The sequence below is a fragment of the Elephantulus edwardii genome, unplaced genomic scaffold (genome assembly GCF_000299155.1).
Source record: "Elephantulus edwardii isolate Elephantulus edwardi_28Jun2011 unplaced genomic scaffold, EleEdw1.0 scaffold00048, whole genome shotgun sequence".
Taxonomy (NCBI): Eukaryota; Metazoa; Chordata; class Mammalia; order Macroscelidea; family Macroscelididae; genus Elephantulus; species Elephantulus edwardii.
Window position 1 is genome coordinate 980,827 of NW_006399798.1, and position 16,540 is coordinate 997,366.

At 53.7% G+C, this 16,540-nt stretch overlaps 1 protein-coding gene across 1 annotated transcript; it reads left to right on the forward strand.

The window, feature by feature from the left end:
• The first annotated feature begins 6 nt into the window (after positions 1-6).
• NOTUM (notum pectinacetylesterase homolog (Drosophila)) lies at positions 7-5,485 on the forward strand. Its single transcript, XM_006886135.1, has 11 exons — positions 7-172; positions 966-1,018; positions 1,095-1,190; positions 1,513-1,573; positions 1,855-1,913; positions 2,159-2,261; positions 3,307-3,498; positions 3,624-3,724; positions 4,625-4,772; positions 5,036-5,083; positions 5,178-5,485. The coding sequence occupies exons 1-11, from the start codon at positions 36-38 to the stop codon at positions 5,482-5,484; spliced, it is 1,305 nt and encodes a 434-aa protein (XP_006886197.1). The 5' UTR covers positions 7-35; the 3' UTR covers position 5,485.
• Positions 5,486-16,540: the final 11,055 nt, after the last annotated feature.

Here is a 16,540-nt window from a genome sequence, read left to right on the forward strand (position 1 = left end):
GCTTCCCGCTGGACTTCACGGCCGTGGAGGGCAACATGGACAGCTTCATGGCGCAGGTCAAGAGCCTGGCGCAGTCGCTGTACCCCTGCTCCGCGCAGCAGCTCAATGAGGATTTGCGCTTACACCTCCTTCTCAACACGTCGGTGACCTGCAACGACGGGAGCCCCGCGGGGTAAGGCCGCTTGGCCCGCGCCCTGCTGGCTGCCACGGGGCGCGCCAGCCCTCCCGCTGGTCTCTGCGTGGGGACCCTCTGGGGAAGAGTCTCTGGTCTAGCACACAACGGTGCCAGCCTTGGGGGGCGGCAAGCTGACTCCTCGCCGGGGTAGGGCAGCGCTTGCAGACCTTGACCACAGGCAGCCCGTACATTGACCCCTCTCGGGCCACCTGTGCCAGCCCCTCTGCGCGTGTCCTTCGGCCCTGGGCCAGTGGCTCCTGCTCCAGCGGGGGAGGTGACAGGGGGTGGAGATGCACTGTTGTCCCCCTGACCCCTGCTGCTCGTGGAATGGGCCATGATGGCCATGGAACCCCAGCAGGGGTAGGAAGGTAGGACAGCCCAGCCCCAGCCCCGTGGTGGGTGCAGGATGAATAGGGTGGGAGGACGGAACGACCGTCGGGAAGCTGCCCGCAGGTAGCAGGTTAGGAGGCCCCCTCGGCCTGGAGCCCTGCACAGGCCAGAGAAGCCAGAGCCCAGGTCCACCCCCCTGGCGCGCTCCACACCGGGCGGCCAGTGGGGATTTTCCACGGACCACTCAGCCCTCGCGGCCCGCTCCGCCCCACGAGCGCCACCTCCTGGGGCCCGCGAGGACCGGCCAGCGCCCGCCGGGGCCACATCTCCGCGTGGGCGGGCCGCCGATGCCCCCGTGCGGCCGCAGAGCGCGCACGCAGGGCGACAGGTGTCCGGACGCGCTGGAGCCGAGCGGCCTGCGCGCACAGCCCGGCGTGACCCAACGCCCCTTCCCGCGCAGCTACTACCTCAAGGAGTCCAAGGGCAGCAGGCGGTGGCTGCTCTTCCTGGAAGGTGCGTCTGGCCCTTGCTGGAGGGCGGGGCGAGGGTACCTGGGCGCTGGCCCTGAGCTCCTGGCCTCTGTCCGCAGGCGGCTGGTACTGCTTCAACCGGGAGAACTGTGACTCCCGCTACGACACCATGCGGCGCCTGATGAGCTCCAAGGACTGGCCGCGGACCCGCACGGGTGAGCAGAGCGCGCCCGCCGCTGAGAAGGCCCCGCGGGGAGGGAGAAGCGCCCCGCTTCACTTGCAGGGCCGGCTCCTCTGGCCGGCCTTGGTTCTCCCTGGACCCTTCTGACTTTGGCGAGCCTGCGCGGGTTGGGGGTGTGTGCTCGTGTCTGAGGCCATGCATCTGTCACCGGGTGCCTCCTGCGGGGCACTGAGCCCGTTTGTACCCATCCTCCGCTTCCGCTTCCCCAGCCCCTCACTGAGACAGCTTTGTCCATCCTCTGCGGGGAAAGGCCAATCCCCCTTGTCCCTCATGCGCACACACCCCTCTCCTCGCAGGAACGGGGATTCTGTCCTCGCAGCCGGAAGAGAATCCACACTGGTGGAATGCGAACCTGGTGTAAGAGGGGCCTTGGCTCACAGGGTCGCTGGGGGCCCGGGCTGGTCTTCCCCAGAAGGGAGCTGAGTCCTTGCTGGGGGCGGCCCTTACTGAAGGTGGTCCTTAGTAAGGTTTCTGGCCCTGGAGATGGCCCTTCCCGTGGTGGCCTTCCACGACGCTAGTCCTGGCTGCAGAGGGTCTTTCTCTGGGGGCAGGACCTACCTGGGGGCGGTTCTGGCTGGGCGGTGGTCCGTCATAGAGAGTCATGGAAGGGTCTCACGCCTGTTCTCTGTCTGTTACAGCTTCATTCCCTACTGCTCCAGTGACGTGTGGAGCGGGGCCTCCTCCAAGTCTGAGAAGAGTGAGCCCCACCCTCCGCCTGGCTCCCACCTTCTTCTCGCTCTGAGGGAAAGTCAAGGGGGTGGGGGCAGGACTTCTTTCCTAACCTCCTCCCGCCAGGCGCCTGCTTAGCTTCACTCCCTGGAGAGAGGGCCCCAGGAAGACTCCCCAGTGGGGGCCAGACGCCCCCTCCTCATATTCGCCTGAGGGTGGCAGGGCCTTGCTCCGTGTCTGGGCCCTCGACAACCATCGTCTCTCTCCGTGCAGACGAGTATGCCTTCATGGGTGCCCTCATCATCCAGGAGGTGGTCCGTGAGCTCCTGGGCAGAGGGCTGAGCGGGGCCCGAGTGCTGCTGCTGGCAGGGAGCAGGTGGGGCCTGGTGTGGGCAGCATGACTGTGTGGACCTGTGGATGGGGACATAGTTGGGAGGAACTGGAAGTAGATGGGTCTCAGGAGGGGGTGCAGGTGGGTCCTGGGGTGGGCAGCATGGATGAGGAGCCAGAGCTGGTGACCAGAGTGGGAAGCTGGCATCATTAAGGCATCTCTGAGGTTTGCTTCCTGAGAGCAGCAGTCACCAGCGGTCTCTGTGGGCGGGTGCTGTAGGATCCGTGGAAGTCAGACGAGAGGGAAGATGTGGGTGCGCTCATTGAGACGGTGGTTAAGGGGGAAGCTTGGACCACTAGGCTCTGGGGCGCAAGGTGAGGCAAGGGCCACACCTGTTCAATAACACCTCCCCACGTGGGATAGGGGTGGTCACAGAATGTCTGGGGAGTGGACAAAGGGGCCTGAGACACACAGATCATTCTCAGATGAGAAAACTGAGTCAGAGAGCAGGGGAGGGAAAGGGGAGTGCTCAGAGTCCATTCCCGCCCACCCATCTGCAGTGAGCCTTGTGAAGGGCAGGAGGCTGGCCATGGTCAGGACTGTGGGCTGTGGTCAGGTCCGTGGGGTGTGGTCAGGACTGTGGGCTGTGGTCAGGTCCGTGAGGTGTCATCAGGACGTTGGGTGTGGTCAGCACCATGGGATGTGGTAAGGACCATGGGGTGTGGTCAGAAGCTTCGGGTGTGGTCAGGACCTGGGTCATGGTCAGGACTGTGGGGTGTGGTCAGGTCCGTGGGTGTGGTCAGGACCTGGGTCGGACCTGGGGCATGGTCAGGACCGTGGGGTGTGGTCAGGACTGTGGGCCATGGTCAGATCCGTGGGGTGTCATCAGGACGTTGGGTGTGGTCAGCACCATGGGATGTGGTAAGGACCATGGGGTGTGGTCAGAAGCTTCGGGTGTGGTCAGGACCATCAGGTGTGGTCAGGACCTGGGTCATGGTCAGGACTGTGGGGTGTTGTATGGACCATCCAGCATGGGCTGAAGGGCTCTGGCCTCTCTGCCTACTGCCCTCACCATGGACCTTCCCCACAGCGCTGGTGGCACTGGTGTGCTGCTGAATGTGGACCGAGTGGCCGAGCAGCTGGAGGACTTGGGTTACCCGGCCATCCAGGTGCGAGGCCTGGCCGACTCTGGCTGGTTTCTGGACAACAAGCAGTACCGCCGAACAGACTGTGTGGACACGGTCACCTGCGCGCCCACTGAAGCCATCCGCAGGGGTGTCAGGTGCCCGTCCCCTGGGGGGCTCAGGACTAGGCCTCTTCAGGGCCCTGCCCGCGGCGTGTGCTGAGCGTCAAGATGGTGGCCCCTGTGGGGGGCCTGCACAGTCTGACACCTACATGTGGTCCCAGGTACTGGAAAGGGATTGTCCCGGAGCGCTGCCGGCGCCAGTTCAAGGAGGGTGAGGAGTGGAACTGCTTCTTTGGCTACAAAGTCTACCCTACCCTGCGCTGTGAGTGGGGTGCAGGGCAGTGGGGGTGTGGGCAGTGGACAGTATGGAGCAATGGAGGGTTATTGAGCAGTGGAGGACAACAGAGAGGTGGGTCAGGGTGGGGGGACAGGGAAGGGTGTGAGGGAAGAGGGAGGTGCAGTGTGGCAGTGGGGGGGTTCAAGGACAGTTTGGGTGCAGGGCAGTGGGAGGTCCAGCATACCTTGCACTGTGAGTGGGCATCTGGAGGTGCAGAGAAGTGAAATGTCTATCAGGCCTCTTACACAGTGAAGATGTAGAACAGGGTGTTTACCATATTCTGTGCTGAGAAGGGGCTGGGTGCAGGACAGTGGGGTGTCTGCACTGAGTGAGGGGCCCAGGGGTGCAGGGCAGCAGGGTGTCTGTGCTGAGTGGGGGGCCAGGGGTGCTGAGCAGTCGGGTGACTGCACTAAGTGGAGACCTGGAGTACAGAGGTACACAGGTATCTCTTCTGAGAATCCAGACGCAGAGCCGATAGGCCCTCATGCCCGTGCAGTCAGCCAGCAGGGGATGGGGGACCTGGGTCTTTTCCCAGGGCAGGGGTCAGATGACACATTGAGGGACATTGCCTCAGCTGCCCTGTATTCTCCTGGCCTCAGCATTGCCGCAGCGCTTGGTGCCCGCAGGCCAGGCCTGCTCGGTTGCTCTGGCCAGGAAGATGGACACAATGGAGCAAGCACACGCAGCTTGGGGCCTCGGGTCCAGCCATTCCCAGCTGTGGCTCCTATGTGATGGTACAGGCCCATTAAACAGGGATCAGCCCCCAGTGAGGTCACAGCAAGCCCCTTAGATCCGACTGAGGCTGGCTTAGGGTGTTCCAGGGAGGGAATCCAATGGGACGCTTGGCTGAGCTAGGGGGCCTGGGGCTGAGCTGTGTCTCTGCAGGCCCGGTGTTCGTGGTGCAGTGGCTGTTTGATGAGGCCCAGCTCACGGTGGACAACGTGCACCTCACAGGGCAGCCGGTGCAGGAAGGCCAGTGGCTGTACATCCAGGACCTGGGCCGCCAGCTTCGGGACACGCTCAAGGACGTGGCGTGAGTGACGCGCCCTCCCTGTGCACATTCAGAGAGGGCTTTAAAAATCCCGGAGACAGGAGGCCATTTGGAGTGCAACCACCTCTACAGCGATCAGGACACGCGTCACTCTGGCCACCAGTGGAGGGGGGACTGGAGAGCCAGGGAGAGAGGCTGCTTTGTTTGCAGGCTGGGGAGGGGCTGGGACTCAAGTGGCCTGCGGAAGGACAGAGGCAGCGGGCTGGGGGGCGGGGCTCACGCAGCGCTCCTCCTGCCCCCTTTAGGGCCAGCTTTGCGCCTGCCTGCCTCTCCCATGAGGTCATCATCCGAAGGTATGTACTTGCATCTGGACCCACCTGCTCCCCTGGTCCGCACCCCTTCCAGAGGCGGCTCCCACATGACCCTGCTCCTGCTCTCTGCCCGCAGCCACTGGACAGATGTCCAGGTAAAGGGCACTTCCCTACCACGTGCGCTGCACTGCTGGGACCGGAGCCTGCAGGACAGCCACAAGGCCAGCAGGGCCCCTCTGAAGGGCTGCCCCATCCACCTGGTGGACAGCTGCCCCTGGCCGCACTGCAACCCCTCGTGCCCCACCATCCGGGACCAGTTCACGGGCCAGGAGATGAACGTGGCCCAGTTCCTCATGCACATGGGCTTCGACGTGAAGACCGTGGCCCAGCAGCAGGGCCTGGAGCCCAGCAAGTTGCTGGGTATGCTGAGCAGTGGAAGCTAGGACCCTGCACACACAGCACACAGGCCCCCACGCCCCAGGCCCACCGTTCCAGGCCCAGGACTGCTGCCTCCTGCCACGCACCTGTCCCAGGTGCCTCCAGGGTTCTGCTTGGCCCAGCTGTGGCCTGGTGGCCCTCCCTCCTCCCCTTCTCTCCCTCAGCCTCTCACCTGAAAGGCAAGGGCAGAAGCACTGGATTCCTCCGCCCAGAAGTCCCCCAGCCCACCCTGCATCTCCTGCCTTTTTGTACTATTTTATAAAGTGACTTTTTTATTAATTTTTTTAAAAAAGGAAAATAAGCAAGAAATATAAGATGAATGATATTATTTTGTAAAATATTTTTTTTTAAATAATAAAAAAGAAAAGAAAAGATCTCCACCCTGCGGAAGTGTTTCTTTGACAATGAGGCGTTCTGCTCACTGACCCTCCGACCTGCAGGCCAGTAAAGAGAAGGGGCACCCAAGGACCCTTGACCAGGCCACTTCTTGGAAATGCTGAGGCTGCTGGGGACCCTCTGGGGTTCCCCCCACTCAGCACACAGGGGCTGGGCAGTGGGCACTTTCTAAGCGAGGTCTACAGCTGCTTCCCTCCCCAGCCTCACCTGACAGTTAACCTTCTGAAAGGTGGCCCCCAGATAATGCCGCTCTCGCAGGACGCCACCAGGGGGCGCCTTCAGTAAGCAGAAACTGACCGCTGGGTGCTGAGCGGTGTGTCCGGGGCCGTGCAGCGCTGCGGGCACTGTGGGCACCAGGGCCAGCCTCGCCCTTTCCTGCATCCCCATCCTCGTCATCTCCGGGCTCAAGCCCGTTGGCAGGGTCATCGTCAGTCCATCTTGCTAAGGGTCTTCCTCTCTGCCTCTGACCCTCCACCCTCCCCAGCATGACTTCTTCCCCAGGACTGACCCCTCCTGAGGGCGTGCCCGGAGTAGGGTGACCTGTCCCACCCTGACCTCCAAGGAGCGCCCTAGTCCACTTTGTCCACTTCGTTCTCCTGCAGTCCGTGAGGTGTTCTCTTCTCCAGCATCACCACTGAAAGCCACTGAGTCTTCTTTGGTCATCCTTTCTCACTGTCCATCTTTCAGAGACACAGGAAGTGACTGAAATGCCACGGCTCGGGTCCGGCGCATCAGTCCTTACACCAATGTCCTCTGTCTTTACCATTTTAAAGAGGTCCCTGGCAGGACGTTTTCCCAGTGCAATGCATCTTTTGATTTCTTGACAGCAGCTAACAAGCAAAACAAAATATTTGACAACTTCAGTCCTTTTCCAACTAGTTTTAAAAAAATTGTTTTAATTTTATTTTATCATTTTGAGTGTGTGTACCATCAAATTGGATCTGACTGACACAGGAGGAGACTGCCCCTCCTTCTCCAGCAGAGCATCTGGGGGATTTGAACCACTCATCTCTGGGATTGAAGTGCAGCTTCTTGCCGTTAGACCACCAGAGCTCCCTTTAGTCCTTTTCCATTATGTTGTTGACTGTTGATACCAGGACTTGTTTCTGTGATTTTGAGATGCAGCAAGTCAGGTTGTATCAGCTGCACCAGGCAGGTTTTGAGGAGTCTTGCTTCAGTCCCGATGCCACATTCTTCAGAGTCTGGCCTCTCAAATTGTTTTCTCGTTGTGCATTCTGGGGGCACAGTTCAGTCCTGGACAGTCACTTACAGGCTCACTAAATACAGAGGTGCATTTGGGGTGCAGCCTGGTTGACTTCTGGGTTGTTTTGCCGGCCAGGTCAAGGACCCGGTGCACCTGCGCTTCCATCACAGGTGAGTAAGCTTCAGGCAGGGGGGTCCCAGGCACTGCACATACACCAGGGGACACAGTCTGGGGAGGTGGCCACAAGCTGGAGATGGAAAAACTGTCCCCAGAGAGCAGCCTAGCCTCTCAGCTCTCCTGTCCCTCCAGGAGGGCCACAGCCAGGACTCTGGGACTGTGGGCTTTGGGCAGGAGCCCACCCCAGCATCCTCCAGGATCCCCTAGCCTGGATAGTGTGCCCGCTGTACTGCGGTGAGAGCTGAGCCAGCGGGCCGTGTGAGGTGCTGAGTGCCATGGGAAGGTGGCCTCAGCACAGCCACTGCTAGAGACACACGGGCCGGCAGACTGAGGGCGGCTCTGTGGGTCTGAGGCTTGTCTGAGGCTTGCCAAGCCCATGAACGAGATCCTTGTGGGTCAGGTCCAAAGGGATTTCACCCAGTGAGTGCATCCTTCAAGCCAGGAGAGAGCCTTGCTGGGCTGGGGTCTGAGGGTCAGTCTGAAGTCTGAGGGCACATTCTTTTTATTAAAAAATTTAAAAAATTGTATTAGAAGCATTCAGAATGTCAACAAAACAGCTGCAACGTTTTTTTTTGTTTTTCGGGTTTTTTTTGCAATTACAGAGTTAACAAAGCAATTGTTTTGTGTAAGCTGCAGGATGAAAAAGCCCCCCCCATATGTAACTAATTTGTGCACCAACAGGAATCTGCTTTAGATTTCCATTACAAATTTACAATCTCTGTACTGTTCAGGCAAGGTTAGTAGCTATTGGAAATACCTCCAGGACAGGGCTATCGGCACGGTCAGCAGTGAGTTAACCACACTAAAAAGGTCATGTACATTCTAAAAACAAACCTTACACAGCCCTACATGCAGACTTTTTTTTTTCTTTTAAAGGAGTGAATTGTGTGCAGGGAGTTAAAGCTTTATCGACCAGAAAACCCTGCGCTGCAGCCTCCTTGTTCCTCACCGTCTTCCTCCTCCTCCTCCTCGCTTTTCTCGGCCTGACAGCCCCTCTCTGGCTGCAGCGGGCTTGCCTTCAGCCCTGTGTGCAGCCCTCCTGCCTGGACATCTTCAGCTCTGCAGCCTTCTAACAGGGCAGCTGGGCATCAGCAGTGGTGTCGTTCCACATCTCTCCCAGCTTCTTCACAGCATCAACAAGGGAAAGACCCGGGGTGCTCCCCTTTGATTTTGGGGCGATATGCAGAACAAAACAAGCAAAAGACCGAAGGGGGCCTCTTGGGGCTACGGGATCTTTGAACTTCTTTTTTGTTTCACCCTCAGGAGGGATGCAGGCTTTCTTTTCTCCCTCTCCTCTCCTCTCCTCTCCTCTCCTCTCCTCTCCTCCGCTCTCCTCCCCTCCCTTCCCCTCTCCTCCTCTCTCCTCTCCTCTCTCTCCTCTCTGTGTGTCTGTCTGTCTGTCTCTCTCATCTCTCTCTGTCTCTCTCTTTTCTCTTCTCCTCTCCTCTCCCCTCCCATTCCTCTCTTCTCTCTGAAGGGTCCTGTCCTGTCCACCTTTGCCATGTCTTCACATTCACTTTTTCTTTAACAGACATGGTCTTCCACCTCTCTGAGGAATTCTTACAGAAGCTTTGATGCTGGGGCTGCTTTCTGTGCTGTTCTCGGCTGGTTTGCACGGAAAACACCTACAATGCCGATGCCCCTGGGTGGCTCAGGATCTCCTTTGCCACGTTTCGTTATTTCTCAGCCGTGCGGCACAGAGTCCCTCAGTGCACTTGCGGTTGGGTTCTGCCTGGCCAGGCACTGTCTCTGAGCGGGCACCGGCTCTGTGGAGCTCAATGTCCTGCAGTGGCTGTGGGAGCAGAGCCTGACGCCCTGGGGACACATCCTAATAGAGATTTCTACAGATGCCGCCACCCCCCCAGCACCTCAGACTTCTCTGTCACCACAGTCACCATCGAGGAGCCTAGGAAGGTGTCCTGACCGCTACAGTGCAAAAAGGACTCCAGGGCAAACCAGGCGATCCGAACACAGCAGGCTTTAGTTAGTAGTAACGATCTGTGATGTACCCGTAATTGTATCACACACTGGCTCTACTGGACGACGTCAAGTCCTGGACAAACCGGGAGCTGCGCATGTGAATCTGTACCGTCAGTCCAATTTTCCTGTAAATCTAAGGCTTTTAAAAATTAAGTGTATTATATACTTTTTGTGGAAGTGTATTTAAAAGCACAGGTTTTAAAAATTCAGATGAGGATATAAATCCATCTAGTAGGGTTTTTGTTTGGTTGGCTTTTATAAGGCAGCATTGGTGGCCTCATGGCAAGAAGCTGCGCTGCAATCTCAAAGGCACATGGTTCGAATCCACCAGCTGCTCTGTGGGAAAATGGGCAAACATCATCTTTTCAGGTTTGATGAACTCTGGCGGTATACTCGGCGCAATCGCCCGTGTTGAGCCATCCAGCCCTCTACTCATCAAAGTTGTACACAAGCAATTCACGTCCTTCCTTGTGTGAAAGCGTCACTCCACCCTCGTGGGTAACGTGAGGAGGGAGCACTTCCCACATTGTCTCTGAGTGTCTTTACTCCTCCTAGGCTCCTAGCACTGTCCACAATACAGCTCCACCATCTGTGCCTGGCATTAGAGGGCTCAGGATTTCAGAGGTGGATTGCCAGGCTTGCTTCCTGTTCTAGAAGCTCTGTTGGAAATTTTATGTGTGTCTACACACACACACACACACACACACACACACACCCCTCATGGCTCTACTGGTATTTTAAATACCAGAGGCATAGCTTGTAACGTCACAGCAATACTAAAGCCACCACAGCACATGGAAACTGACAAAGAGAAGATTAAACAAGCAAACAGAGGCGAAGATGGGGGGGGGAAGACAGATGCCATGTGCTGGAATGTGTTCCCCAGAGGAAAAGATCTTCAAATTTCCTGTCTGTAGACAGACCGAAAAACTGACCAGGAGACAGATGAAGACATTCATTACAGTTCCCTGGGACAAGAAGATTACTGGACAGGAAGCAGCACTGCTGGAAGGGCCTGGTGGCCGCCACCTGGGAGAATTTCCCACTAAGCTGTGAGAGAAGAAACCCACTATTTGTACCCTCACACGAGTAATCTCCACTTTACGGCTAGATTAGGAAATGCATAGGCTGATAGGATGCACAGCTTAACCATACATCACTCTCTGCTTGACCTTTACCTAGTTCTATAAATACGGCTGAAAACAGGGAGGGCAACCGTCCCTCTCCTCCAGAGCTGTTCACTAAGACAAAGAACTGGAAAAACAGATCTAAGAAGGATTTAACTAGAACAGCTTTGTTGTTAGATGCTATCAGGCCAAATACAACTCACAGCGACCCTGTGAACAACAGATCTGAACCCCGTCCTGTCCTGTGCCGTCCTCACACTTCCTGACACACGAGAGCCCATTGCAGCACTCACCATGGCTGAGGGGCTTCCTTTCCTTTGCTACCTTTCCAAGCATGATCTCCTTCTCCAAGGAATAGCCTCTCCTAGCAACATGCCCAGAGTATATGAGACAAAACTTCATCATCTTTGCCTCCAAGGAGCTGGCTCCACCTTCTCCAAGACATAGCTGTTCTTTTGCAGTCCGCGGGATGTTTAGTGCTCCAACATCACAGCTCAAAGGTGTGATTCCTCTGTCATCCTTACTCATTGTCCAGCTCTCAGATGCATAGCAAGTGACCAAAAATACCATGGCCTGAATTAGATGCATCTTAGTCCTCAAACTGGCATCATGATTCCTCAATAATTTGGAGAGGACCTTGGTTACAGACTTTCTCAGTGTAGTATGTCTCCTGATCTCCTATTGTAGGGCACTGATTGTGGACCCAAGTAAGATGAAGTCATGAACAGTCTCAATCTTTTTTCCACCATCATACTGTGGTCTGTCTGTCCAGTGGCGAGGGGTTTTGTTGAGATGTAATGTATATTGAAGGCTGCAGTCTTTGATCTTCTGCAGCAAGTGTTTCAAGTCCTCCCTTTCAGCAAGTAAGGTTGAGTCATTCACATAACAAAGGTTATGGATGGGCATTCCTCCTGTTTGATACCACATTCTCCTTTGTAGAGTTTGGCTTCACAAATTATTTGTTCAGCACACAGGTATGGAGAAAGGACACAACCCCGACACACACCTTTCCTGATTTTAAAACATGTAGGAGATATAGGGCGTAGGGAAAGTCTGCAGACAGGGACCTCTCCAAATTATTGGTGGTAATAGAGAAGAGTGCTGACTTCCCCTGGATGGCCAAATGAACAAAGAGCTATGTCTTGGAGAAGGTACAGCCAGAGTGCTCCTTGGGGTAAAGATGATAAAGCTTTGTCTCACATACTTTGGGGCCTGCTGCTTGAAGAGACTATTCCTCAGAAAGGGACATCATGCTTGGAAATGTCAATGAAAGAGAAGAATCTCAAGATGCACCAACGTCGTAGCTGCAACAGTAAGCTCAGATCTATCAGAGCCGGTGAAGACGGCACCACGGAGGACAGGAACTGGGCTGTTGTTCACAGAGTTGCTGTAAGTCTTACTCAACTCCATGGCACCAAACAGCAACAACAACAACTTATGCATCTGAAAGTTGCACAATGTATAAAGACAAAAAACCAATGCCTTTCAACTGCGATGTTGATTAAGAAGACTGACTATCCTGTGGGCTGCCAAAAGAACAAATAGATCCGACTTGAAGGAAGTGAATCCTTAGCGGCAAAGAGGTCAAACTCCATCTCGTCTACTCTTGGCATCCTTTCCAGAGGAACCAATCATGGAGGAAGACATCCTGTTGGGAAAGGTGAAGAGTCAGTGAAAGAGCGGAAGACCACCTACAGATGGACTACGTGGAGACCACCACAACACGCTTGAGCAGGACAGAGCTGGTGAGGATAGTAGCAGACGGGCAACGGTCTGTTCTTTGCAGGGTCACTGGTTTGTGGTTCATTTGAGGCACATGACAACAAAAATAGTACGGGAGCAGACTGGCCACCTTTCTCCCTGGGAGCTGGCGGGAGATTTGAACTCCTGCCTTTTTGTTGGCCATGCAGATCTTTACAGATCTGCCAGCTCTCATTAAGAAGGCTTTCAGAGGCGAGCTCTGGTGGCCTAGTGGCAAGAAGCTGCACTACAATCCCAGAGATATGTGGTTTGAATCCACCAGATGCTCTGCCAGAGAAGGAGGGACCATCTCCTCCTGTACCAGTCAGATCCAATTTGACGGTACACACACACAGAAAATAATAAATTTAAAAAAAAAAAGAAGAAGAAGAAGGCTTTCAGAATGCCAGCTCCGGGCCAGGCAGTCTCTCTCTGATGCCTGGAGGAAGGGTCTGCCTCGACAGCTTCTGCCTCCTGCTTCCTGGGAGACCTTTATGTGTTGGCCTCTGTCTGACCCCCTGTGTTCACACCTCACTGCCTGGCTCAATCTCTTTTTATAGCTCCAAAGAGATTAACTTGAGTTCCTCTTCGCAGAAACCCAGCTTCACTATCATGTTAAAGGCAAGCCCCATTCCAAGCTCAAGCCATTATAATGCACGGAGGTGATTGTCGTAGGCCGAGGGAAAAGAATAAATAACGAGACTGGACACCAAGAGTGGAGGCGAACGGAGAGTGTAAAGCAGGGGGCGAACAGCTTCCCTGTGTCTTTATTGAAAATTTCCAGGGAGCAAATCACAAAGAGAATTTCATGTAAATGAAGCTGAGCTCTTTCTACTGAAAACCTTATGCTTGACTCAGGGGGGAGGGGTCAGCAAATACAATCCAAGAACTGTGAATACGCTTAAGGTATACTTTCGTGCTTCAGGGGAATTTCAGCTTGTATCTGTGCCTCCCTCATATCCTGATATAGCGTTTGGTTTATCATTAATATTTAGTTTGAAATGTGGCTTCCCACATGTAATAATTTACAACATAATTTTTTATTACTATAATTTAATTCATAACAATTCACCCATTGGCACCCATAACTCGCATCCATGCCAATTTATGTTTTAATTCTTTCTGCTAAGATTAGTAGCGGACCAGTTCTAAGAAACATCAAGCCACTATTGTCCCAGATGCTTGACCTGCTATATAAGTCCATGATTTCCGCATCCACAGCTCTTCCCTGTTCAGTTCCCCAGCTTCTTTATGTCCCTGGGATTTGGTGGTTCACTAGGACGTCTCCTAGGGACTTAGACTCTTCAGGGGAATGACTCATGTGATTGTAGGAATCCAGGCTGGTGGTGCAGTGACTGGTGAGGGATGGGCCTGGACCCTGTAGACTGTCAGTTGTGGCACAGCTAGAGGGCGACTGTGGGTGATGCAGGCTGGACACCGTGTTCCACATGAATGTTCCAAAAGAGAAAATGCCTAATATTGAGGTCCCATGAGCTTATATAAGCCCCTACTAGGGTGGGGCATATATCCCATTCTAATCCTCTCTCTTTAATACAATAATTATTCAGCACAAAATAAACAGTCAATGACTGGCTAGAAAAGACATCGAATGATATTATTAGACACTCAGACACATAAACACATCCTCCATCCCATCATCGCAAATGTCTTCCATCAACTCCAGGCCCGAATCTCTCTGTCTGCGTCATCAGAATCATGTGTAAGTGGGATTCAGGTGCATTCTATCCTGGGCAAAGTTCTTCTGCAGGAGGACTGATGACAAGTTGTTTCTGTTGTGCAGTTTGGGATAGCTCAAGGTACACAGACGTTCCCATTGCAGACAGGAGGAGGCTGGAGGGAAAGCAGGGGGCTCCTAAGGGAACAGAACCATTAACTTTCTCTTTCAAGGCTTTAAATAACCCTCTGTGGAACAAGAGGTGCATTACAAAGTGGACTGGGGGAGGGGGAAGGGAGAGGAAAGGAGGAAAAAGTACAATGAATGAATAAAAAGAAATAAATCACTCTTTGTTCCAGGGGTCACCTGGACAGCTTGCTCCCCAGATTCTGGGTTTTAGCCAGGCCCCTTGGGTTCTGGTGGGACTTTTGGCCCATCGAGAGGGCACTTCCGCTCCCCAGGCCTTCAGTGACATCTTTCTCTAGCCGTTCCGAAGGGTAGCCCCTCCCCAGGCACACTTTGACAGCAGCCCTGCACTTGGAACTAGACTCAAGTTGACAAAAATTGGACCCTTTCAAAACAACTATGAGATATTAGGTCACCCCAGCAAATAGCAAAGTTCAACTGGACAGCAAACAACAAATGCTGGTGAGGTTGTGGAGAGATTGAAACTCTCACTCACTGCTGGTAGGAACGTAAAACGGTATAACCACTATGGAAGGAGGTCTGGCACTTTCTCAAAGAGTTAGAAATAGAAATACCACTTGACCCAGCAATTCCACTACTGGGAATATGCCCTAAAGAAACTAGAGCCACCACTCTAAATCCGTATGCACAGCCATGTTTACTGCTGTGTTACAACATCAAAGAGATAGAAGCAACCCAAGTGCCCATGGACAAGTGAATGGATAGAAAAACGATGGTGCCTAAGTCTTTGTAAACGTTCATTAAAATTAATTACAAAAAAGCCCAAAACAATGGTGCATTCACACAATGGAATATTATACAGCACTGATAAACAACTCATAAACCGTTACACAACATGAGGGAGACTGGAGGACATTATGCTGAGTGAAATATCTCAGTCACAAAAGGACAAATACTGCATAACAACACTATTATAACACAGGACTGACATGAGGGGGTTGGAGAGAGAATGGGGGGAAATTGGATAAATAGTCAACACTGTGGAACAGATATGTGGAAGAACTGTCTAAAAGAAATATTTGATTAGGCATTAGATGCACGACAACAATCTGGAACAAGGGGTGCACTGTGGGGTAGGCTGGGGGTGGAGGAGAAGGAAATATGCAACAGTGAACAAGGGAAAAAAGATCCAACCCTTTGAAAACTGAAAGGTGGGACCCACCCACTGAAACTCCAGACACGGCCCCACCCTCTGAGCCCAACGCAGCTCACCTTCCAGCTTTCTCGGGAAGGTTTTGTGGCCCAGCTTCCACCTGCCCCAGCGTCCATTCTGCCCTTTAACTGGAGGACAGGAGATGGAGCCCCTTTGACTATTTCCAGGGGCCAGGCAACCTCCTTCCTTCCGTCTTCCACCCGCCCCTTCAGTCCGAGCAGGTGGGCTTCCGTGATGTTGGGGGTTTGGACTCATCAGTCACAGGCTTAATCTCATTACAAAAAATTGTGGAGCCATGTCCCTGACAAACATTCTAGAACATGGATCGTTGCCACAACATTTTCCAAAATCTTTAGGTTCTGTTTTAATTTTATACAACTAATTTTTTTTTCAGAGTCCACGGAGGCATTTTATTTGCACTGTGTGTTACGTTTCTAGAAAAAGAGTCTCAGGCTTTCCCTCCTGTGTGTTTTAGCCTTACTCCCTTGTGCTCCATGATGCCACCCGTGGGTGTCAGTACAGTGAAGCCCACCTGGTGGGATAGGAGCAGATGATTCTGCCACTTTTCTGGATCTTCGAGCTGCACATCAAGCCAGGGACTGATCAGGCCACACTGGTTTAAGCTACCTGTGAGGCTGACAGCAATCTCACCCACTCTGCGACCGTCAGTGAGTTCAAATTCACCAACATCACCGTGACTGTCACAGTCAGGAGCTGAGGCTTTGGAGCACGGCCTGATGAGAACCTGGGTGTGACTTTGTTCTCAGCATTGTTGATGCCCTTGGGAGCTTCAGCCAGGACACTCATGTGCACCACTGTGACCGCACAGAAAGATGGCAGAAGGAGGTTCACAAATAATTCTTAAGGCGTTTTTAAAATTTTATATTGGTTTGCTTACAAATTTGGTATATGTTGTTTCACACTATCCTTTCTTAACGTTGTGTCTCATACAATCATTCTCATTCATTATGTCTTACCATTTTAAGTCTTTTAATGATCTTTTCAGTTATTTCCTATGCATCTGAAAGTTGTTCAGTGACAAAAGATGACAGGAGAGAAATCAATGCCTTCGAGCTGTGGTGCTGGAGAAGAGGACTTGAGTGTCCCCTGCACGCAGAAGACTCCCCAAATCCGTCCTGGGGCCGTGCAGCGGGCGTTCCTCAGGGCCTGTTGTCAGGAGGGGCTGGTCCTCGGAGTAAGACCCTCAACAGGGTGGACCGACACAGTGCCAGGGACTTGAGCACGCCAGAGGTGATGGGGACGGCTCAGGACAGGGCCAGTCTGTCATTACTCTAAGGTCACCGTGAGTCACAGGCGGCTTGACGGTGCCTGACAACAGCAACAATGTTTTAAGTGTGTCTCTTTCCTGTCACATTTTACTTCATGGTACTTTACGTTCCTG

Coding starts and splice junctions, on each gene's coding strand:
- NOTUM (XM_006886135.1), top strand. CDS start 36: ATGGACAGCTTCATGGCGCAGGTCAAGAGCCTGGCGCAGTCGCTGTAC. Junction 1,191..1,512: donor CTGGCCGCGGACCCGCACGG/GTGAGCAGAGCG, acceptor CTCTCCTCGCAG/GAACGGGGATTCTGTCCTCG. Junction 2,262..3,306: donor CTGCTGCTGGCAGGGAGCAG/GTGGGGCCTGGT, acceptor CCTTCCCCACAG/CGCTGGTGGCACTGGTGTGC.